Raw genomic sequence first — 24529 nt, 5'->3', positions numbered from 1 at the left:
ATGGTAAAAGTAAAGGGGGGACTATATTCAAACGCATTTTTATTACTTTTCCCGAAATTGAAGCCTCAAAATTCGGGGGGGACTAAATTCAGAGGGGGACTATATTCGGAGAAATACTATATTCACTACAAATGAATGACAATATTTTTCCAAAATTAGTCAGCAATACTTCCACAAATTAATCTAAACCACCAACATTTCTGGTAGATCCCATTGGGGATAAATCACTCCTAAATTCCTAATTGGCAAGGCCTCTTCAAAGCATTAAACCAAGTGCCACAACGTGGACATGAGAAGACAGTCAATAAACTGCTACAAGCGATTTTAATCTGCCGCTGAAAAAAACAAATAGCAGTCGTAATTCGCATGGCATCCGGGAGAAGTGCTCAATTAAGAAATTTTTTTATTTTGCAGCATTTATAAATCAACAAATGCAGAAGAATGTATTAGACGTGCAGAAATAGCCATGATTTATAGTGCGCATAATAAAAATACTATACGAAATAGCAACACTACAGGGATTCAACCAATCGTCTGCTACGCCAGCTGTTAGTGTTTGTTTTTGTTTACGTCTCGGCGTCTCTGACCCCACGCATGCAAAATGTTAGATATGTTGGCCAATATTATGCACCCTCCCGAAATAGATTTTTGCATGGCCTATGTTTCTCCTTTAAGCATAAAGTAACGGATGAAGTCTATAATTATATCCTTGCGAGCTCATCGGACAGTGGCATGGGCACGATGGTGTGCTCCATTTTTATTGTTTCTTTTGCATTGCGATGCATATATAACGAAAATTAAGGGTCTTTGTAGGGAAATAAGGCATTTATGACATAAGCTGATATTCTCCTATCGTAATATCCTTAACGGAAGGACCAAATGAGTAGCATTTGATTAAATCTGTTTACATAGAATCGAAGTTTCTTATCTTGTCGTCCTTGACTCTTTTGTCCCCGGTGGCAAACGAATGAAGGTGATAGTATAGTAATCAGAGACTACCGTTATAAATTTAGCGTTCAGTTTTAACTTCAATTTCCTGTTTAATTGAAGGAAGCTTGTCGAAGCTATAGCTGAAGATGGAAAATCTACCTCATGAAACGAGGGACCTATTTTGCCCTTCGCTAGAGGAAATAGCCCGAGGTAAGCCAAGAAATTGATTCTTCGTCGGTGAATATCTTCGAATTTCTAAATATGCTCATCCAAGCTTTAACGTATGAGTGCAGTTTCTCGTATATTAGGTATTCAGGTTAGCTATCAAAATCGCCTTTTGAAGTAATTTTTTCTCTAAATGAGCGTTGTTTTAAGTTGTGGTTAATCATCTGTTAATATTTTTTTTCGAAGCGTAAGGTACATTCAGTTACAGAGAAGCTACACGCTTCCGTAATGTATTTTTATCATTTATGATTGAATAAGACCTTTTAATATTACCGTTTTAGTGCTGTCCGATGGCATGAAATCCAACTTCGCCGAAGTTAAAGCGGACGTAGTTGATTGCCCTGACCTTAGCGAGCAACCATTCACATTGGCTTGCAAAGGTAAGCATCATGTAGCAGTTTGTTTGGGTGAAGATATTTTATGTATACATAATGAACCTGTTACATATGCACATGAATAAATTGCTTAAAATATTCTATCTCATGGAAAGAGAGAGAAAACCCAAAGGAGTTTTTCCCTCATATATTTCCATCTCCATGCCTTTCTGGATGCCATGCTTAACTCCTTCTGTTCATTGTTCCCTAATAATCCTGCCAGATAATGTTACAACATCAAGTGGTTTGTTTCCCATTTACTTATGATGTCTTCTCCTCTATCATAAACAAATTTTTGCCCAGCTTTCTCTCAGTATGTTCTTTTACCATTTTAAGTGGTAGTTGGTACAAATATCCAAATGCAAAGTTACAAGAATGCAAGGACTTAACAGAACTGGTAGGTACATGCCAATTCTCAAGACAAGTCATGCTTAAACTACATTGCCATTCAAGGTTGGTGAGGAGATTGCCTGAAAACCTGCAACAAGTATCAAGGGAGGAAAAGAAGGGATTTCACTCACAGTGACACAGCTGTTAGAATGTTTACATTTCTTACTTTTCAACACCATGGAACACGTTAAGCCAAAGAAGAACACTTGAATTGGCCATGTGATGAGATACAGCTGTTAGGTCCTTTTGTCTGTTTTGTTTTTGTTGCATTCCTCATTTGATTTGATTTGTTACATTCCTCTGGTATTACCTGAGGAATGTAACAAATAGGAAAACTGAAGGAAAAGTCCCTTGAGAAAGACTGAGGGACAAATATACACATGCAGGGCCAGGCAATTGCCCGCAGCAACATCAACATATAGGTAGTTACGGGGGCAACCAAATGCCCAAACCCCCTTCTAGCGGGGAAGACACAACAGCAGTTTGCCCAGGTAAGTATTTTGCCTTGAGCCGGCCCTGTACACATGGGAGAGTTCAAGAAGGATATAAGAAAGAAGAACCATAGGGAAGTAAGAGAAATTTCGTAGATTAAGGAGAAATGGAGAGTGGCAATCAGTGGTGGAGCCAGGATAGGGACAAGGGGGGGTCTGATATCAGATCGTAATATATATTACGATTCTATGTAGTGTAAAATGGATACCTAAGGGGGAGTGGGCTATTGCCCCTTTTAGCCCCTTTCTGGAACTACCACTGGATTGTAACATTACAAAAGTGAGTAAAATAGGCCCTAAGTGTAGAGATAATTTGTATTTCAATTTGTTGAAGTAGGTAAATGTATTGGAAAATATAACTACATCATCTAGTTTGTGTTTTGGCCCAATAGGGTCTTTAGCCCCCTCCTCCCCAATACATAGATCTGCCACAGGTGGCAATGTACTATGGGGGAAAAAATATAAAAAATCGGCACCACCACTATCACTCTGCTGGAAAATTGGTTTCCTTTCTGACAGAATATCACTCTTAAGAGCAAGATGAGGGAAATTCAAATATGTAAGGTCTTTTTTTAGCGACAAAGGTGAAGAAATATTGCCTGCCCATGTGCCCCCAGTGTAAATATCCAGAATGGTGAGGATTTTGATGCTGTTAAAAGTCAAAATTCTAGTTAACTATCCACTGCTTTTAAATTAATCACGATAAGAGGAGCAACTTCTCAAAACAACCATTAAAAAAGACTGCTTGTTTGATTTCAACGTTAGAGGCTTGGGACTAGTGATCAATGGAAGGTTAATGCTTTAAAGTAGCTCAAAATAAAGGAATGGTGACCCTGGAGCAATGCCAGAAGCCTGTAAGTAAAATACGTATATTTTACCTCCAATCCTCCCTCCTTTCAAAACTTGCCTGTAAAAAGTCACAGATTCCACAAAATTTCTCATCCAAGCTTCCTTTCCCCCTCCCACTGCCGTTTCTGGGTATAGGAGGAGTTCTTTTGAGGAATTTTTATCCTTCAGATGCATTAAAACCCAGTTCAAGAGAATGTTTTATTTATTTATGTGATTTATAAAAGTCACTGCCTGAATAAAAATGCTCCTCTCTATCGTGGGTTTAAACATTTCCTAGCCCCCCAACACCATCTCCTTCAAAAAAATTATTTTGTCCTCCTAGTGATGGGTCATTTCAGTTCTCAGTTTCACCTTTTCTTGTGATTAGAACCAGAATTGGGAGCAAACCAAATAAAAATGTATAGCCAAAATAAAAAGTGCAAAACCCAATTTAAAAACTTTCCTTGGTCATAATTGCAATGACATATTTCTTACAGAGTAATGCTATGTATCCAACTACTTATGAGATACCTTTTTGTTTTTAGTTGCCATAATAGACTTGTTAGGTATCCTCTATAATACACAAGCAAAATTAATGAATAGCTTTTGAAAATTGAGAAATGAAAATGAAACACTTGATTAAGAACATGTAGGAAGAAGTTGGACCAAGAACCAATGCTAGGAACCAAACCAAAAGCAGAACCAGAACTGACAAAAAAAGTGGAACAAACTCATTCATAAGTCCTCTCTACGCACACTTTCTTTCCTTGCTGTGTGCACGCGCATCTGTCTTTTTCCCATTCATTCCATTCCCATTCTCCTTTGCCCTGCATGCCAAGTTCCATAAATCCACAAATCATTTTCTAGCTTCAATGCTATATTCGACAAAACCCCATACTAAGACCTTATCCTGTATTTAATTAACATTGCCCCAAAAGATGAACATCATTTTCTCTCTCACAATGTAGAAAAACTCCTCTACCATACCCTCTATCCCAATTAATGGTGGCTGAACTTCACTTTCCTGCTGGTTTTTTTTTGGAACGTATATATATTATTGCATTTGCAGCAGCTGTACATTTGAAACCCCTAAGGTGCATTTATTCAATTATAATGGCAATTTTCAACCTCACTGTTGTTTCATGGGATTTTAGCTACTAAATCTGTGATGTCCAGCCACCACAACATGCGAACAAGAGTAAATTGCAGTACAAAATTGAGTTCAAAATCTTTTGTTCTTATGAAGTATGTGTACTATGAACAGCAATTCCAAAGCTGAAATTTTAACTGCAATCTATCTTAAATCGCAGGTTTGGGAGGAAATCCAAAGATAGTGGAAGTTGGCGGGCCGCCCTATCTTTTACCAACTGTGAACCGTGAAAAAGTGTATGACCTCCGCAAAATTGCAGCAGTTGTTGGCTCACCATCAGCTTTCATCATTGGAGCTGGAGCTGGACCATGGCCGTATGCCAATACCAACTGTGAGGTAAGTCACTATCAGGGCCGCCCGCCGCCGGGGTCTATGGGTGCCCATAAGGGGGCTATAAGGCTATGTGGGCTATATGGGCCAAAAGGGGGCTATTTCTTTTCAGGGGAGGGAGGGCCTCAAACCCAAATTCTACCCTGGGCCACAAGAAGCCTGTAGGCAGCCCTGTCACTATGTACTCATATTGATATGATTTACGAAAATGTGATTTGCTCAATCATTTAGAGGTAAAGATATCCATTGGAAAAATTGTTCAAATATCAGGACTAAGGAGTTACCTTTACCTTAAAAAACTTACAGGTTGCTTTTTTATGACTTCAATGGAAGAGTTCCTTAATAATTTGCAGTAATGGTGATCACTTTAGCAAAACCTTCAATGAAAAATTAATTTTTATCACAGGGTACATTAATTTTGTGAAATGTATTGCAAAAGCTATACAATAATAAATCATAATGTTGTTTCACAGTCTTCCTGGCGAAATTGTCTCCTCTGACCAAGAAACGCGGCGATAACCCGGAAAATGGAGAAATCCACAAATAAATCATAATTTTAACTTGATACTCCCTGGAGAGATTGACTAAAATTAAGTATTTCTTTCAAAAGTCACTGCAAGAGGAAATAATTTGTTACAGTTTTTTTAAAATAATTGAACGATATAAGAAGAATAGTTGAAGAGTAATTGATTGGTATATATGATATTTTGAATTCAAGAGATATAAGCAAAATTGCAGCACCAATAGCTGATTCCGTTGGAAAGTCGTGAGAGACTGTGTGGTATTTACTCAGAGGGCAGTGTACAAATCATGTTTTCCTAGGGGCTCAGGATAAGTGTGTATGAATGAGGAAATCATATGCCAGGAACTTAAAGATCAAAAAGATTCAGGAAAACCAGCTGCAAACCTTCTAAGCAAGAAAATGTACATTAGGAATATGTTTTATTGGGGGTGTTCTTTGTCCTAATCTACATAATTATCCTCATCCATAGTTTAACTCTCACATTTATCAAGCAAGTATAAATTTCGCTTCTAAAAAAATTATAACTAATTTTTCTCCCTGTGTTTATTTGGCAGATGGCTGCAAATCTACATTTGAAAAATGGAGAAACAAAGAATCTTACTTGGATTGGGAAAGTGAATCCTGACGATGGAACCAATTTAGCTGAACAGCTTCCAAGTGATGAGATGAGGCATGCACTCCTGTCCAACCTATATTTCAGCGATGGCAATCCAGGACAGGTAAGGACTGAAATGAACAGTGAGAACCATTAGAGTCTAGCACATTTCAATAATATAATAATTACTTCAAGCCAGACTTGATGTTGTGGACTTTTGCTGGAAGTCATTTTTTTTTTATATTTAGTTCTTTCCAGAAAGAAAGTTATCTACAATTAAGTTTTCCTTTTTACTCCATGTCTATTATAGAAAGCAAAAAACATATGCTACACTGAATAATTTTATTTGATTTTCATGATTGAAAACATGGACGATAGGCAATCCTCCTCTGACTTTGTGCCATTTTTCCCTACCCTTCCATTTTCCATAAGATAGTCAATAGTTCTGCTGAGCAATAAAATATTGTTAGATTGAGAACAAAACTATTGCCAGAAATCTTTTTGGGTGGTTTATTTTTGGGGTGAGTGCACTTCATTTTGAGGGAGTGTACCTAGTACTCTGTCTCTTGAAAATTTGCAGGGGGAAGTGGTTTGAACCCTTCAACCCTCTCCCTCCCTTAGACCTCAAATAAAAGCAGTGGCCCTTGACAGTGAGACGAAATACACTTCTCACACTTGAATTGTTAGTGGAGAATGTGCTTTTCTCCTTAACTATGGGGCTGGATAGTGCTCAATAAAGAATTATTTAATTACATGGATTACATAGTCAATTGGTCAATGTCTTCTGGTTTGCATCCCAATCAAGGCAAATGATTTTTCTCCTCAGCATCCATCCTCTCCTTTTCCTTTGTGTCAGTTGTCTTTTTTTTACATTAATTTCAATCTCTGTTGTGGAAATGTCTTCATGTGAAGGAAGCTGCAAAGATTGCGCAATTGGTGACTTAACCTGAGGGTATATCCAGGACAAGGGGCGATACTGTTGCCAACAGAATTCAACTGGCACAATGTAAACCCATAAAACAGATGCTGATATACTAGGTGTTGTGGAAGACTATAATATAACTTTGATTTTTTATCCAAGAAATTTGCATTTATAACCATTATTTGGAGCAGTTAAAAGTAATGAAGCCTCCCCAAATGCAGGGGTTTATGGTGTGGGAGGAAGCAGGTGATCCCGGGAGACTGGTTGTGCCCCTCTACAGTGGGAACTTAGGGGTTGGACTTTTTGGAAAACTTTGACTTTTTACAAAAAAATGGTAAAGGAAATATTCCATGGAAAGTAAATCTTGTCCGGTATAGTCAGCGAATATCTACGGAGAGGAATGATGCCTCGGTACCTTAACTGCCTAAAGCTCTTGACTGGAAATTGGGGGATCAGAGTTTGAATCCCAGTCAAGGCGAATGATTTTCTTCTCTGTGGAATTTTTGCACAAACATGGTGGTTTTAGGCTAATTATTTGATTTGGAAAAGAGAATCTGCAAATATTTCCGTGCAGATGTCATTTTATTGCTAAAAGTTTAGTAAGGTCATTTTGGATCAATTTTGTGGTATTTTGTACTATGGTTAGCCTTTCAGCTGAAGTGACTAGATGGCAAATCATGGCATTGCCTGCCAAGAGGGGATCCTTCCTGACCCTTTTCAGAGGATCTGCAGGGAGAATCCCACCCACTTAGGGTTGAAGTCCTGTAATTTTCTGTTTTAGTTGATACCAAACATCAGGGAAAAGCAGTTTATATTTACCCACACTGATCAAAACTCTTCTACACATCTAATTTCTCGCATTTAGTCTTCACAGTGCATTGCAGGTATAATGGAAGGACAGGCTAGTACAGGGACTGAACACAAAAATGTTACCACCCATAAAGCCAGAAATTAAAACGCTAGGGCGACCGCAATAGGGTAGTTTCCTTCATCAAAGAAAACGAAAGTCATTGATTGCGATTCGTTACCCACCATTAGTGTATTCATAATATACAAATTATTTGGTTTTAGAAATACCGGTTTAGACGAATGGCAATGGTCCATTTTTATCCTCATTTGAAAAGGGCCAGATTGGCGTCCATGCGATACCACTCCACGTGACGTCACAGGGACCTAGTTTCTATACGAGAAGATAGGAGTTATACGTCGTCTGAGGTTACCAATGCATGCATGAGGCGCAGAGCTCAGGGAAACATGTCTTAATAATCACTTATTAAAACTGGCTAAGGTCGGAAAGTTTTCTTCATTTGATAAGGTATTAATAATCCATATTTAAGCCAAGCGGTACCAGCCAGCAGGGTACTCAGCTACCCGCTAGCAGCCAGCATCGCAGCAGCGCACAATATCCTTGCCCCATGGTCACCTCACACGGGGGAAGCAGGAACCAGAATGATGTCACACAGGGTTTTCCCAGCATTCATACTTAGCCGTCGCGTTTTCGCGCGCTTGAAAATTTTCACTTTTCATTTTATCGCGAAAAATAGATATCCATCATTTAAATATGTATCTAAAAGCATGAAATGCGTACTCCAGGATTAATAATCTTTCGATTTAGGCAATAAAAAAATAATAGGAAACCACCCTATTGGAAAGTCATATTGTTGCAACCATTATATGTATATGTCATATCATATATGTATGTACTTAGAATTGCCTTTGTGATTGTGATTATGCAGGATGTCAGACTATTTCTTTTGCAAAATATGTCTTAATGTGGGTTATTATTGACTTCTCGGAATTTGAAAAATGTGAATTTTTAGTTATGAATGATAAATGTATAAATTACCTACATCTTATAATAATAATACTTCATTTCCTAATAATATTTCACACACTTTAGGTTAGTAGTCAAGGAGAGAAATGTAACCGCCAGCCTAATTTCTCACAGATAATAATTTGATATCAATGACATGGTGGCAAAGATGATTTAATGCTGGCTGTGGGATGGCATGAACTTTTGAAATAAAATATACTTTTACAAGTTTTGGCATGCCATACTATTTGGTTGCCTTTAACCCTGCACCTAAAGGGAGATCTGAGGGATTTGCCTGTCGGCTAATTGAGCGCTGGCAGGCCAAGCCCCCCCTGTTGGCTGGGGCATGCAAGCTGGAGAAAGCTTTTTGATACTGCTTAAGAAATATCTTGGGCAGATGAAAGGTATTAAAAATCATGAAGAGTTATGATGATGTAGTCTCAAGTAGTCTGATGCTCTTTTGAGATGGGAGGGTCAAAAAAGTATAATATTATTAGGAAGACGAACTACAAAGAGTTTTGACATTTTCGAGTTTATAAAAGAATTTGCATGGAGCATATGCATCAATTATATAATTATTATATAGTTGATTGACAGTACCCAGTGGAAGATGAAACCCAAATACGTGCAATAAGCAGGGAAAAAAGGCAAATTAGAAATTAGTGAAAGATCTTTGAAAAGTTTTCCAATGTGATAACAATGGCCTAATGTCAGTTTTTATTAATTTGAGGGCATGTATATGATGTTGATGAGAAATTACACAATTTTTAAAAGTAAAAATGGTCTACAAAATGCATATGGATTACTTCGTAGAGTATAATCACAAAATATATCTTGTGCAATAAATTTTGCTTCGTAAGAATATTATGCAATTAATGAATTCATTTCAATTTGTAATTTTACTTAATTTTTTTTTATCCTAATTATTTTTTAAAGCTTTGATAGCATGACTCCAGAACAAAAAAAGTATCGCTTTCATTTTTACCGTGATAAATTTCTTATCACCGATTGGGAAGATTGCATAGTAAATAAATTTCTGGGAAAATATTTCTTCAAATACTATTAAATACCTCTGCAGCAAGAAAAAGAACGTGGCAAGCAATGATAAGCGGTGAATGACCGATCAGATGATTAATTTGATAAGAAACAGATAAATGCGGACAATCACCTTCGCCGCACCGCAGCGCCGGAAGTTTTACGAGATGAAGAATCTGATGAGCGCTATAGCCGTCGCCATTTGATAGAAAGTCGATCTAGATTCATTTTTCTCGTAACCATGGTACTCACGCGGTTACATAACTTGGACCTCGTGATTTCACTATCAAAATGTTTTTTACCGTTTCCACTAGCTTTTTTTTCGATCGCACATCGAAATAATACATACATAGAACTGCGTGTCCAAGCATTTTTTTTCGTCCGCGGCCGATCCGTAATACGAAATTACCAGGGAGACACTTTTGAGAAGAGAGGGATTTGTTTCTCTGCTTTTTAATAAGTCGTAACTCGCCGTCAGTGCTCTAATGCATCGGCCTTCTATCCATTCGTTTTTTTTTCGACCATTCCGCGAGAAGCTCTTGAGGCAATGCGAACATGAGATTTTTTTCAATAGGACTTGCACTTAGGGTTATGAAACAAGGATCCCAAGACGCCACATTCTGTTACAGGATATGCGCGCGATTCACGAACTGGCTCAAAATCCTCGAGATTGACTCAACCTCAGTGCATTTACGAAAAGATTGGTCCGGTCACCTCCGCCGTAAGTTAGCTTTCGCATCACCAATCTGCCAAGAACACAGGGTAGCACACGCATCTTTTCAGAAAAAATCGATTATCCTCCAGCTTTCCTGACATCTCTGCCTCTCTTTGCGGCAATCATCAGCTATTCAGCATCAATCCAGCATGCCCTAGGAGACCTTAGGGGTGGCCCTACTTTTCGCCTTGCGCCTTGTAGTTTTGAATATTCGCTCTCAAATGTTGCCGCTTTGGTGACCTCTCCACTGTGAATTAGCACGTGCAGTCATTGCAAAGGCAAATAAAAACGTAAACATTACTTCACCACTGTAAAAATTCTCTAACAGCCTGCCTCTTCGCTACATTGGTTTCACATTTTGTTTTCAGATGATGTTCTGTCGTAACATTCCTATTTGAAGTACGATATCAATGAAAAATTATTTTTCAATGAATTTTGGCGGAAAACAATCGTAATATAATGATACCAATTTGACTGGTACCACACATAAAACAACAGCTCGAAGTTAAAATTATTTTTTCTCGAAACTTACGCGGTTGCAGTTGGAGCCTTTTCGAGTTAATGCAATGTACTGATTGGCCCTGGGGCTAAGTAGGGCCATGAGGGGTCCTCTGTAAATTAGTCAGTACTCTTAAACAATCCATGGCATCTTTCCCTCCTCCAACTACCCCATCCTCTTTGAGGGCCCATCTGTCCCTTTTTCTGGTCAAAATCCCGACCATTTCCATCGACTGATAAGCGCGATACCTTACACCAAGTTGTGCGCGTATGTTTTAATTAACTTCCCTCAATGAAGTACTAATTTCAATAGGCAATGGTTCGGGGCCACGTCTATAAATATTAGACTGCAGATGTTGGGAAAAAAAGTTTGGGCCAAGGTAACACAACTATATTTTTTTTACTTCACAGGTCGACCGATCCATGTTCATACTGTATAATTTACGCCCGTCACTTGTAAGCGGTAGATATTCTCTAATAGTAGAGTTATCTAAAGGCGAAGTAAGTAATTGGTGAGAGTCATCCCCAATTAATTATGACGCAATCAAGATTATTCATATTAGTAAGCGGTAAGAAACGGTCTAATTAAGGATTTTATAATATCGGAGGAGATAACACATACGTACCACTAACCATAAGCTTATTCTTCGACAAGACTATGTTGGGATTTGTAGTAGGAATCTATAGTTTGGGTATACATTGATATTTCTATGTATGATTCATGCCTCTACAGAATGGTGAAGTAAGAGTAACAAATAATTTCAAGTTGCGCATATCTACATCGAAAAGATACTCCAACACGCATAGACAGCCTTCAAATAAAAACAAAAAATGAATTTCAAGATGTGCATAGTTACCGGATTCGAGCGGTAAAAATCCGTGGCTGCACCCTCCATCTGGGTTGAACGTTGGTGGGATCCCCAGAATGGTAGAGGCTTCACGATGGCGTAATTTTCGTGTATGGCGGATGCATTTCTTCAGCGACGGAGTGCGACTGACCTATGGCCAGAGTGATTCCCGTTTTCCGACTGTTTTTCATGTGCTCCTTCCCATCCTCCCTTCTTCCCCTCGAATCTTGAGAGTCCCTCTTCCGTGACCGGTGCCTTTTTCCCTTCCAGTCCATAGCCACCCCTCCCTCCCTAGCCTTCAAGGAAGGGGACACCCTCCGCATCTGTCTCATGGTTGACCCTCGGAGGGCAGCCGTCATAAATCAGTCTCGTCTTCCTTTCTCCACCTCCCTCGCTCCCCGTCCCCCACTCCCTTTCCCTCCTCTGGCAGGGAGTGTCAAAAGTCTCTTTTGTGGGACATATCTTCGCCGGAAAACAAGAGTAATTTGGATGCTCTTTTCGGGGGAGCAGGAGGGGCTATTTATTTATTTATTTAATCAAAAAACAGCACGAGGCCAATTACAGAGGACTACAATAACAAGAGAAACAATTTCATAATATTAAGCAACGTAACCAATAATGAACAAAAAATATTCAACAGTATTTACAAATAAATAACGAAGAATAATAAATTTCATCGGGTGGTGTGAGGAATAGGGGGAAAATTACGATAGTGATGGTGCAAGTTGGGTGAGGGATGAAAAAAGGATCAAAATTTGGAACACATTTGGCATAGGAGTTAATGGAAGAAGGAAGTCTGAATAGAAAAGAACGTTTAGAAACAGAAAGGCGGGGGATGAAACAATGAAATAGGTCACTCGACCTCGTCGGGCGCGAAGGAATACGAAGCGGAAAAAAAGAAAGAAGGTCAGATGATCTGTATTTGCCATTAATGATATTTAAGAAGAATCTCCGGTCATTGAGGATACGGCGATCAGCTAAAGTAGCAATGCCAAGAGAGGGAGAAGTTACGAAAAGGCAAGTGGTGGCAGCGGACAATAGAAAGGAAAAAATTCAATGGGCGTTCCAGGAGCTTTAATGAAGAAGTTGGGGCCGTAGACCAGATTTGGCTGCAGTATTCTAGAACCGGAGAGACACAGGAAAGGAAGAAGGTGCGTACAGCAATTAAATCCAACACCTCACTGTAGCGATCCATCATACCCACCAAAGACATAGCGCGGGTGGAAATGGATTTAATGTGCTCACGAAAGAGCAGCTTTCAGCAGCTGTTAGAGCCAAAAATAACCCCTAAATCCTTCTGACTTCCCCCATATTCCTCTGTTGGACCACCATAAGCTTCTCCAAACATTTGGTTTGGCCCCAATGCGCAACCTCGACGCCAGGAAGCGATCACGCATGTCAGGAAATTTCAGGCATATACGTCAAATTCAATCAGGCGATGTCAGCTAGTGAAGACTGCTCGGGTGTTCCTTAGGGTAATTTTCTCCATGGCTGCCGAAGTTTCGGGGCACGATTCGTACTCCAACCTCAGGGCTCAAACAAATGCATTCTTTACCACCAGCATACGCTGCGAAAGCATCAGATCTTTTTTCAAGCGATTTCAGCCCTTCGGACTCAATATATATATGTTTGCGTTTATATCTCGTGTGCGCTCGGATAGAATCGGTTAGCCGAAAGGATTAAGAACCTAAATAATGTATGATGATTGATTAACACGTGAAATGCCATCATGAGCCACCTTAATTGAATTTTAACGGAATAAAAGAGAAAGCGTTGACTATGACTCTCCAATAAATACATCACGAATGTGTCCGCAATATAATAGAGACAGGACAGAATGCGGCGACAGTCAAATTCCTTGATTCACTGCCTAAATTATCGGCGAACTCACAAATAAATGCCTGACCTTTCGTGCCAGCGTGATTGATGATTCGCTGCTCATGGCAGCAGTGAAAAATGACATTCGGCACTGGATGAAAGGGTGAAATGTGTTCATGATTTATTTATGAGTGTCTTATAATCGTAAAATGATGATGCTGGAAGCCGGAAATTACTTCTGACTAGTGTTGAATTCTACCTTTTCAGGTCCTAAGGGTGCACTGCAAACGGAGAACTGGGAGCCAGGATTTTATCACCAGCATCAGGACGACATTGCAAAACTTTTACAAGGAAAAGCCTGTGGGTGAGTATATATAATCTGCAAATTTACAAACCACCAACTGAAAAATATCTGTCGCGATGAACTGGCGGACGTGCAAGCGTCGATGTAGCTGGAGTTACTAGGAAAGAAATAAATTGAATAAATAACCAATTGAATAAGGGCTGCCAAAATTTGACTCCCGCTCCCAACTTACTCTTGGCGGCCCTTTAATGAATTTCCCCCGTTCTTACGAAAAATTAATTTTTACATTTTTAAGATATCAAAATTTTTAAGTCTTCTGCGTCCCACTTTCACATTGGGCGTGCGTGTAAATGCATTCCATTTTTTTAAACTGATTCAAAATTTAGATTTTACGAGCATGAGCCGGGTCGAAGATCTTTTTATTTTGATATTTGTGAGATTATAGTGAATACCATGCCCCTCGTCAGTGGCGCCGACTCCATGGGGCCTGAGCCCCTCAAAAATTCGTTATGGGTGTAAGGAAAAAATGTGTCAGGCTTGTCGATTTTCCCCGGAGTGTCCAGATATCGAGATTTGAGTTAACAGGGTTCTAATGTTGATCATATGACTCTTCTAAAATGCTTTAAAAACTTAAAACTCACTACTTATAAAATTTCCCGGGGCAAGATCCCCGGTTTGGGACCCCTCAATATTTTTAGTAAGTCGGCATCCCTGCCCCTCGTCTAAAATAGCTGACGAACTCAAAACGAATTTGATACCATCGAAGAAATAACATTTCAAATGGATGAAGTGAAAATTTTAGAATAATTAACTGTTTATGTCAGACAATAACGCGTATTTGCTGGTGAATTCATGGAAAGGTGTGTATGTCACCATACACTCCACGAGGCCTCGTTCACGGGGATATGAATAGCCTAAATCTTGCCTTGAACAGCAGATTCAGTATAATAATTCATCAATGGCATCTTTTTTTTGGAGGGGGGATAGGATAGGGGTGGGAGGTGATTCCTTTTGGCTTCGCCCAGGATACGAGGGAGGCGTCCATGGTTTTGGCATGTTAATGATTACTGACTGAGTAACAAGGGGTAAATATGCGATGTAGGAAGTAAAATGTCAGCGAAAGCGCGTAGCCTTGAACGCGGAAGCTTTATTGCCCTAAGAAAGACCGCGACTACGTTTTCAGAAAACCGTAACGGTAAATAGAAAGCCGTGAAAATTTCGTGGAAAGGTTTACGGAGATGGGCACATCTCGGGAGGGATCTTTTTTAAGGGGTACTCGGAAGACCTTGTCTCTAAAACATATAGGAGGTTTTTAACCCCTTTCTTCCCACCGCTCGCCTCTTGCTTCAGCTCGATCGAAACAGTTCCCCAGTCATTCTATGCTAAAAATACAAATTATCGGCAACAAATTAGCCGATCTATCAGGTTGGCGGAATTGAAGGTGTAATTGCGCTAATATTTGCCAGTCCACAGGTTATTTTTTGCTCACACGAGAAAATATTTTTCCTGCAATATAGGCAAGCATGTACTGAAGAGTCAAGGAATAAACTGTCTTTTAAGATTCTTTTTACGAGTTGTACCACTTTCGTAATTGATCTCAAAAGCATTAAGTATGACTTATAAATATTCATTAGTACTTGAAATGGCTTTACATTAACTTCGAAGTACTTTTTACCCACCGTTTCAAACCATAACTCAAAAGGTTTACGAGTAAAATATTAAACAATAAAATAATCCTCGAAAAACTGTGAAAATTTATTTTTTAACACGTGAATAAATATGAATTGATCAGAAAAAGCAATAGTTAGATTACTAAATTTTCTATACCAAGAAAATACTTCCTGAATCAGTTGTACATTGCACGCTTTCTGTATTACGGCACACTACACTGAGGTTCCCCAGGCAACTTTTTTTAGAGAACAGACAAATGCCAGCACGAGTTACTTTCCACCCTTTCCCCTATGGTGTAGAAAACCTTACGTGTCGGTCACCTTCCCCAAACATAAAGGTGTAATTCAAGGATCCCCCTACTACTGCGTTCCTAGGGACCACAAGCTGAAACCCTGAAACTATAAGCACTACTGTACAGTAGTAGTAGTAGTATTGAGATTTAGGGTGCATTTATGCCTAGGTCATTTTGCACCACTGCTATATCATTTAATTCCAATAATTCAATGGAAATAGAATAAAATGATAGCCACAGTAAATGTTGACTTCGTAAAATGGGTGAGCATGCTTAAATTTTATTAAAAATGCTTATTTCCTTGAGGTACCGAATGGCATTATTAAAATTGGAAGGATGGTCTCCTAGAAGGGATTCTAGGTCTCCCCCTAGATTAATTAATGGGCATCTACAATCATCACATCAGGGATGTTCCTTCTCTTCAGTAAAGAGATACACATGAGTCAATGGGCAGTGCTCTATTATCAACTGTGTGATTACTACCTCCTCTCTCCGATTGATTCCGGAAGAGGAGGGCCATGCTGCTGTTACCCCCTTGATGCCACGCAGTTTGTTATTATTCATAGTCCTCCACGACTACCTCCACTGTTCCAGTATAGCATTTCTGAGTGAGGCTCTCAGGTCCTCTTAGGGAACTATTGTCGACGCATACTCTTCGTCATTCTTGGTTGGCCAAAGCATCTGCTTCCTCATTCCCGGCTATCCCCTCAGAACTACTGAATATCTGACAGAATTGATACATATCGAGAAGAACTAGGAACAAAGCCAAACTAACATGCTCAAGGAGGTAAGAGGATTGATGATGCTACAACCACTTTATCATGAGATTAGAATATTAAGAAGATAAAAAATATCTAAATCCTTCATAAGGTGTTACACCACTATCTGTCCCATATCTTACACAATTTCTACTTCTTGATAAGGGCAAAACTTTATCTCTTTTGAAAGAAGTATTTTTAGCTGCCACATAAGTAATCAAGTCCCAAAAGCAGAATATGAGTTACCAAAAGCCAATGGCTGACAGTGTAACTCTTTCATGATTCAAAAAGAACCCTCACCTAGCCACGGGTGAACATTTATGCAGTTTTCTGCCAGTGCCATCGATGTGCAAAAATTTCACCAAGGAAAAAATCATTCCCCTTGACCTTCTTGAAGGAGAATAAAAAGTAAGGTTCTCTAACCTAAAGGCTTTCTGGGGCTTGGAAGAACAAAATGGTACGTTTTTGCTGACAAACAAAATATGTATGCCACTGGGCTAAAATTTTCAATTACTATAGAAGCAAGAATGAAATTTAAAAATATTATATAAAAAAAAGCAATAATTTTCAAGGAAAGAAGATGGCTAAGGAGCTTTACTGCTTAAAGCACTAAGCAAATTCAGACGGTCATGGTTCAAGTTGGGGGAATGGCAAGCAATTTTCGTAGTTTGAGTTTTTGCTGTGTAGGCAGAGAAAGGAATAACCACAGGGCTCACTGCACAATAAAATAGAATGATGCAAAATGGAGCGAGTTGTACTGCTGAAACGTAGGTGGCTTAATGTAGAGTCCAAAGCTGAATATGCTTCTCACCACCGTAAGGGGGTCAATAGGGTGGTTTCCTATTATTTTTTTATTGCCTAAATCGAAAGATTATTACTCCTGGAGTACGTATTTCACGCTTTTAGATTTTTAAATGACGATATCTATTTTTCGCGATTAAATGAAAAGTGAAAATTTTCAAGCGCGCGAAAACGCGACGCTTAAGTATGAATGTCGGGAAGTCTCTCCGCGTGACGTATTTCTGGTTCCCCCTCCCGCCCAGCGAGGTGACCTTGAGGCGAGGCTTAGCGCTGATACGACGCAGGCTGCTAGCGGCTAGCCTAGTACCCTGCTGACTGGTAGCGCTTGGCTTAAATAAGGATTATTAATAACTTATCAAACGAGGAAAACTTTCCGACCTTAGCCAGTTTTAATAAGTGATTGTTAAGACATGTTTCCCTGAGCTCTGCGCCTCATGCATGCAATGGTAACCTCAGACTACGTATAACTCCTATCTTCTCGTATAGAAACTAGGTCCCTGTGACGTCACGTGGAGTGGCATCGCATGGGCGCCAATCTGGCCCTTTTCAAATGAGGATAAAAATGGACCATTGCCATTCGTCTAACCCGGTATTTCTAAAACAAAATAATTTGTATTTTATGAATACACTAATGGTGGGTAACGAATCGCAATCAATGCCTTTCGTTTTCTTTGATGAAGGAAACCACCCTATTGTAGCGTGCAGTGGCAACATCTCTGCGTTATACTGTGACATTCTCTACATTGAGTGTGCTGTAGAAGAGCCACCGGTCCTATTTGATCATTTAGGGTTTTCTTAAAGGTTGCTTTCCATTAGCTGCAATTCAAAGCTCTACTCACCAGAGAGTAAGTATGCCTGGTGACAGGTGAGTGTACATGCATGTAGATAAAAGGGCTTCCATTTCCCAATACATACATGCATAAATATGTTGTTGTATGATGTCTCAGAATAGCCAGCTACATAGGCGGATTTAGGGGGAAGCAAGTGCCCCACTCAGATGCTTAAAAATAGAAATATTTTTAGCACAGTTGTCATTACGTTCTTTTATTTTGTGCATAACGGATCCTCAATCCTTTAATTTTTTAAACCCTTGTAAATGTATTGCTTTGGAGAGCACGATGAGTAGTGAAGTGTTAAGAGTCCACTACAAATAGTTGTTTTTTTTACCAGTAATCCAGCTTTCATTTAACTTTGTCAACACAAACTCCATCTCCATACAAAGCAGTATTAATGTATAGAAACAACTTTGGGCCTAAGTTAAAACGAAGCATATGGGGGTAAACTGATTACTAACATAATTCATTGGTGTATTTAAAATTTATACATATTTTACATGTTTACTAGAGAAAAATACAATACAGATATACTGTTAAACCCTACGTAATTTCTTTCATCTAAGAATAGTTTCAGCATGGCCTTATTTAAGCCAAACATCATATTCTTTTCCGACTAAAATTCAGTTCACTATTTGCTTTAGGTGAAACATAATTCATTTTTGAGTGAAATGATACCATAATATTACGGGCTACAATTATTATACCTCTGAAGAAGAATACTTAAAAAATCAAACTGTGAAGACAGCAAAAGATACAGCATTACATTTGATAAAAGGAGTAAATATTCACTAAGTACACTAAGCATAACAAATCAAGATGAGTTAAACCCAAGGTTGTTGGCTCTAGTTGACTTCCTGACTTGTTTTATTTAGTATCACGACTCAGTGAAGCCAGCACTAAATTTCAGTATTAAGACCCTGGATGTTGATTTCAGGTTACTATCTAATATCCTGTTTCCTTGCAAAATAATGTTTTCCCTGCTTCCACAGGTTTGGGGGGTACCTTTTTGCTGAAGGAAGGTACTGCTAAGCATCATGTAATGCCTGATTTCTCCAGCATTCCTCTGAATACTGATGAAGAATTGAACACCTGGCTTAAATTTTACAACTTCTCTGCCCCATTGGTATCCGTTGGGACTTTGGTTACAGCTGATCCAGTAAGTATGAGGGACCATCAGTGCATGCCCCAGGGCATAATCAGAGACTTCATCTCCCTAAGATTCTAGTGAGAGGGGTTTGGGCCCCTTGAACCTCCTGCTGGTTAGTGGCTGGACATATTTAGATGGAGAATCATACGATGATAGTCCAGTGTTCACCATGCAGCAGATCATCTCAACTAGCATTTGCTGTGGAATTGGTAGCATCTCTTGTATCCCAGACAGCTCGTCTTGATGGTTTGAATTCCTCAATCTTTCTTCCAAAGATTACTTCTACTAATACTTCATCTTCTCCTATTCTATCCTCTACTGATTTTGGAGTCTGAGATTGATTCTTTCAGACAATGCAACATTATGGTGAATAAGGTGCTAGCAAAAATCACAAAAAAAAGCAGGTGAAGTATCACCGAAGGACACATGAGTGGCATTGAAAAAAATTTGATGAAGTGAGGCCAAGAAGTCCCTGCCTAGGTTCACGCTTGATATTTTAACATTTCTTCCTACCAATGCACAACTAATTACATAGCCTGCAAAAAATGGGGCCAACCATCTTGAGGGAAATGGTAGAAATAACTCCAAATCAGGAGTACAATATGTAGTTATTTTACAAGCCATTACAAGTCTATGCACCAACTATTCGAAACTTAAAACCACACTGATTGAATCAATAAGGACAACCCAACTGAATGGGCAGGCATGGAGTATTTATAAATGATCTTCAACATTCAGACAGCATAGCTTGTTGTGGAGAGATGAATCTAGGCAGCAAGTCTGGCTGCCTGATGCCATCCAGAAGCAGTGTTGAGAGCTGGCCTAGGCCATTCACAGTGCAACCTGGTTCGCACCACGTCAGTGTCCAGGGCTTGCTTAGGCCTGGAGCCAGCTGTTCCAAGCTATACAGGAGTAGGGGGTGAGAGCTAACCACAAGCTTGAGGTACTGTGTAGCAGTATTGTTAGGCAACTGCAAGTAATGTTAAAAACCTTTTGGCACCTCCACGCAATGATAAGTCCAATTGAATACACCTCACTATTGCTGCAGTAATGGCAACTTGTCTAAGCCACACTGCTGCACAATCTGCTCTTTGACGTAACTACCTCCCCGTCAGATTTGAATGTAACAACATCAACTTATTAATTCAACATCAATCTTTCTGTGCCACTACTCACTTCTAGAAGTTTAATTCTTATCCATCAGTAATCAATTAGCATCGTATAAATCAATGGTGCAGACACTAGAGCTCAGTCGCTTGAGCAAACGAAAGCACAGACATGCTGTTGCGTGTCAGTGCTTTTGTTTGATGCGCATGCTACTACGGATGCACGAGTCTACAATGTTATTTGAGCACTGAAGCTCTGCAGGGCATACTTTGTTTGAGATCACCCTTTTTCCAGCCTTTATATCAACTCACCAACCTGTCTGTTTGTTTGTCTGTTTGTCTGGTACAAATCTTGTAACTCAAATTTGACTCACTTCCTGTGAAGCAAAAACGCTGAAATTTTGCACACTTCTTCATTTCTGATGACAATACATGAAAATATAACTTTTTCTCTCCAACCCCCCTTTAACCACCCCCCAGTCAACCCCCAAAACATGTTTTTGATCTAAGAAGTTCCAAATGGTCGATTTTCGTGTTTTGCGACCACAGTAAAAGTTATCCACTTTAGGCATATCCACATAGTAGGCATTTAAAAGCATAGGGGTGGCATTTTGAAACATAGGGGGCTTACCATTCACTGAAAATTTAATAAATATAGTGACTTTTTTAATACGTCACTTTTGGTTTTTCGGGGTCACTGAGTTTTTTTGCTTTGTGTCATATATAAACGTTGCTCATCTCCTGTAATCTAAATATAAAGGCTGGTTTAAAAAAAAAAATTTTTTATAAGAGCTTATTCTAGTATTTTTTTCTCAGTACAAGTTCATGTGGGAGCGGAATGGTTGGAAGACATACAAGCATCTAAGCAATCGCATGAGAGTGGAGAGTAGCAGGGGCGAATGTGAAATAGTGGAATTGGCTTTATGCTATTACACAAGGGGCTGACCTAACTGTCATTAATTCTTTAGAGATAATGAAAATGCATTACACAAGCAATGAAGAACTACTTAATCAAATGAAAGAACACCAAAATCAAAGAATGCCTGAAAATCGGCTAGTCACTGCACCAATTTTCCTAAATAAGATGGACATGAGGATTGTGCTCCCATTGGCTTGAACAAAGTCAAAATCATAGTTTTGTAATATTTCTTTTTCAAAATTATAAATAACTATGCAAGTGTATGCAAAACTTAGCTCTTTTAGATTTTCAAATGTAATGAAAAATGGAAAATAAGATAAGTATGAGAATAGACAGCTTTTGTATTTCACCTTCAGATACAATCATGTAGTCACACCAATGTTAGAACTGATCATTGGTGCAGCAAGGGGGGTTTGGGGCATAAAACCACCTCCAGAGCTCAGAGAAATTTTTAATTTTAATCCATTTTACTTAATTGGATTGATATTACTCATAGAATAGTGTAAGGAGTGATAAAATATCCCTCAGAAAGCCGTAAAACTCACCATTTTGAACCATTTATTTTAAAATTCCGCAGTATATTTATCTGGCACCTACCGCTTATCCTTGTGGGTATTCCATACCCCCACACACCCCAGTATTAGTTGCACTTAAACCCCCCCCCCCCACAGCCTTAATTCCGAGCTGTGCCCCTGGAACTGATTACATACCTATGAGCAAGTGCTACTGCTGCAACCTTAACAGTCTCCCGAGATTATCACAATAACAACAAATAAGTTGTTGTGAAGTTGTTAAAATATTTGAATTATAACCACAACATTTCCTTAACCTACTGCCATAAAAATGCCCATTAAGGAAATGGGCATTTTTATGGCTCATGTCATGAGTAAGTATAAGAGGTAATCATAGCAATACCTTTTCCTCAATCACTATATGTTTACTGTGATCCATGAAGACTATAAACTGCAAAGGTCATGGGCACCAGCACTTTCCTGTTGATAATCAATTTCTAACATCTGTGCGACTGCCTAAGGTTATAAAAAAAAGTCGTACTTTCACATTATGACATCCATATACAGCTCGAACAACTGGTTCCTTCATTTAAAGTAAAATCACTTCCATGAAACACTCACTTGATGGACCATAACTGGAGGTCTTACACTTGAATTTCCCCCAACCACATCTCCTTCCCATTTCACCTCATGGTCCTCTCACCATATTTGCTTTCAAAGGCATTGCCAATGGACGATTAAGAATTTGAAGCTCTAGCTCCGATTGATGGCTCATTGGATGTACACATTTACTTTTGTGGCCCACAGTAAATATCTGCATCATAAAGGTCACACATATTTAGGGAGTTTCCCTACCTTCATTTTCAGTCAGCTTCAGCAATCTTCTTTTTGGATATGCGCCAATATTCCTATTTTTGTGGCATTAAATATTGTATGAATTCTCTCCTTATTTCTTTATATATTGAATCAATGCTGCATGAAAACTTTCAACTACAATTACACTGATTCTTCTTGCATTAAAATTGAGTATAGACCAGTCATAAAATTATAATCATGGAATTAACATAAATGCTGTGATTTCTATTTAGAAAGAAAAAAAAAAGACTTGCTGGAACATCCAAGACAAAGATAGACATTATGGAATATTCAGTGAAGATTTTTTTTATTCTAAAAGGTGACAAAATATATCTACACGTGTGCCACCAATAAATTATACACAGTTTCTACGTAACAAGATACTATCCTCAGCCAAAAACTACTTCTCTCAGAGAAAGGTGGAGAATGACCTCTCTGAATTGATAAAATGTAATTTTGAGATCACAAAAATATGACTCGCAAAAAAAATGAAAGTATTACAATCTCCACTATCTGGTGATGAGAAACTAGATACGTCTTGTCACAGATCCTAATCAGACAGCAGAGTAAACAATAATAAGTAATATAAATATTATGAATGCTATTCTAAAGGCGAGCAATGCAGGAAATTAAGTGTGAGATGAGGAGTAACTATTCTCTTTTCATTTTATCTTGGCGGGTGAGCTGGTGTGGCTAAAGCAAGGAGGAGTTATGGTTGGGAAAGTTTCACAACACATGACTTTCCCTTTGCCAATCAGCAAACAGCAGGCGTGGCCTCAGTCGCTCTCAGACCTCCGTCGAGTTAACATTGTGAATCTGCTCATGCAGTAGGGTTGCCAAACCGCACACGTTCTCCTAACACGTACGGGTTAATGTCTAAATGTATGAATGTAAGAATGAACGCCAAAATGCACCGTGTAACCACCCAACTTGTGTGAATGCATGCACAGAAACTAGAACCTGTTCTAATTTGGTTCACGCGTTCGTACATGTTCCGTTCCACCAAAATCATTCACGCAAACGTACATTAACTTGTACGTGTTAATGTACCGTGTAACCAGGCCTTTATTCAGTGTGGTAGCTGACAATGTAATGGGCTTCTGTGAAAGGATTATCCCCAATACCTTCCAAATGAGTAGGTATATTATCTCGGCGTCAGGGCCAAAATACGTGTGGCCACCCATGACTCACACATTTTTAGTGACAAACTAGGGTGGCTATGTATCTTTGGCAACATTAACTTTGCTCCTCCTCTCTCTCGGTACTACCCTTACCCCATTAGCGTAGCCTTCTGAGAGTGCCCGGGCTCTCATGAAAGCTCACCCGCAAACATAAAGTGAATAGATTATGGTGGCATAAAAGTTTTATAAACATTTCTTGATTTTATACTTTCCCATAGCACTAACTCATAACTTTAACAAAAAAATAAAAACCTTACGCACAGAGGAGCTGCATTCTCCACAATAGCTAATATATACATAACCTAATTACCTCAAAGACAGCATGAAGAGGAATCTGCATCATTAACTTCATCTCAGGATTCCTCAAAGTTTTAACTATCTTCTAATCTTCCCCCAACAACTAAATGTCCTATTTTGATTCACAGGGTTTGGACTTGCGGGTGCAACACTTCCATACATTTAGTCATCATGGAGAAGTAGGCCACTACCATATCGACACTCAGCCGGACTCGGTGGAATACTTGGGTTACTTTACTCTTGGTCACTCCATACATAGAATTGATCGGCCTGTGGTAACCCATCAAATTGGAAGAGATTAGAAACTTGTGAACACATGCCTTTTTATAAATTATATTTTTGGCTGTGTAAGTGAAAATAATGAC

At 39.0% G+C, this 24529-nt stretch overlaps 1 protein-coding gene across 1 annotated transcript; it reads left to right on the top strand.

Annotated features, from left to right (window-relative positions):
* Positions 1–601: 601 nt before the first annotated feature.
* Positions 602–24516, top strand: LOC124159130 (ester hydrolase C11orf54-like). The gene is made up of 7 exons (XM_046534705.1): positions 602–1140; positions 1437–1535; positions 4549–4724; positions 5796–5960; positions 13753–13849; positions 19137–19303; positions 24293–24516. The coding sequence occupies exons 1-7, from the start codon at positions 1077–1079 to the stop codon at positions 24464–24466; spliced, it is 942 nt and encodes a 313-aa protein (XP_046390661.1). The 5' UTR covers positions 602–1076; the 3' UTR covers positions 24467–24516.
* The last annotated feature ends 13 nt before the right edge of the window (positions 24517–24529 follow it).

The sequence above is a fragment of the Ischnura elegans genome, chromosome 5, assembly GCF_921293095.1.
Source record: "Ischnura elegans chromosome 5, ioIscEleg1.1, whole genome shotgun sequence".
NCBI lineage: Eukaryota > Metazoa > Arthropoda > Insecta > Odonata > Coenagrionidae > Ischnura > Ischnura elegans.
The sequence above is the reverse complement of the archived record's forward strand: the minus strand, read 5'-3'. Positions and strand labels throughout refer to the sequence as shown.

Excerpts from the sequence above, each read along its gene's own strand:
- LOC124159130 (XM_046534705.1), top strand. The coding sequence starts at position 1,077 with ATGGAAAATCTACCTCATGAAACGAGGGACCTATTTTGCCCTTCGCTA. Across the intron at positions 4,725-5,795 it reads ATGCCAATACCAACTGTGAG|ATGGCTGCAAATCTACATTT; the intron begins GTAAGTCACTAT and ends TTTATTTGGCAG. Across the intron at positions 5,961-13,752 it reads GCGATGGCAATCCAGGACAG|GTCCTAAGGGTGCACTGCAA; the intron begins GTAAGGACTGAA and ends CTACCTTTTCAG.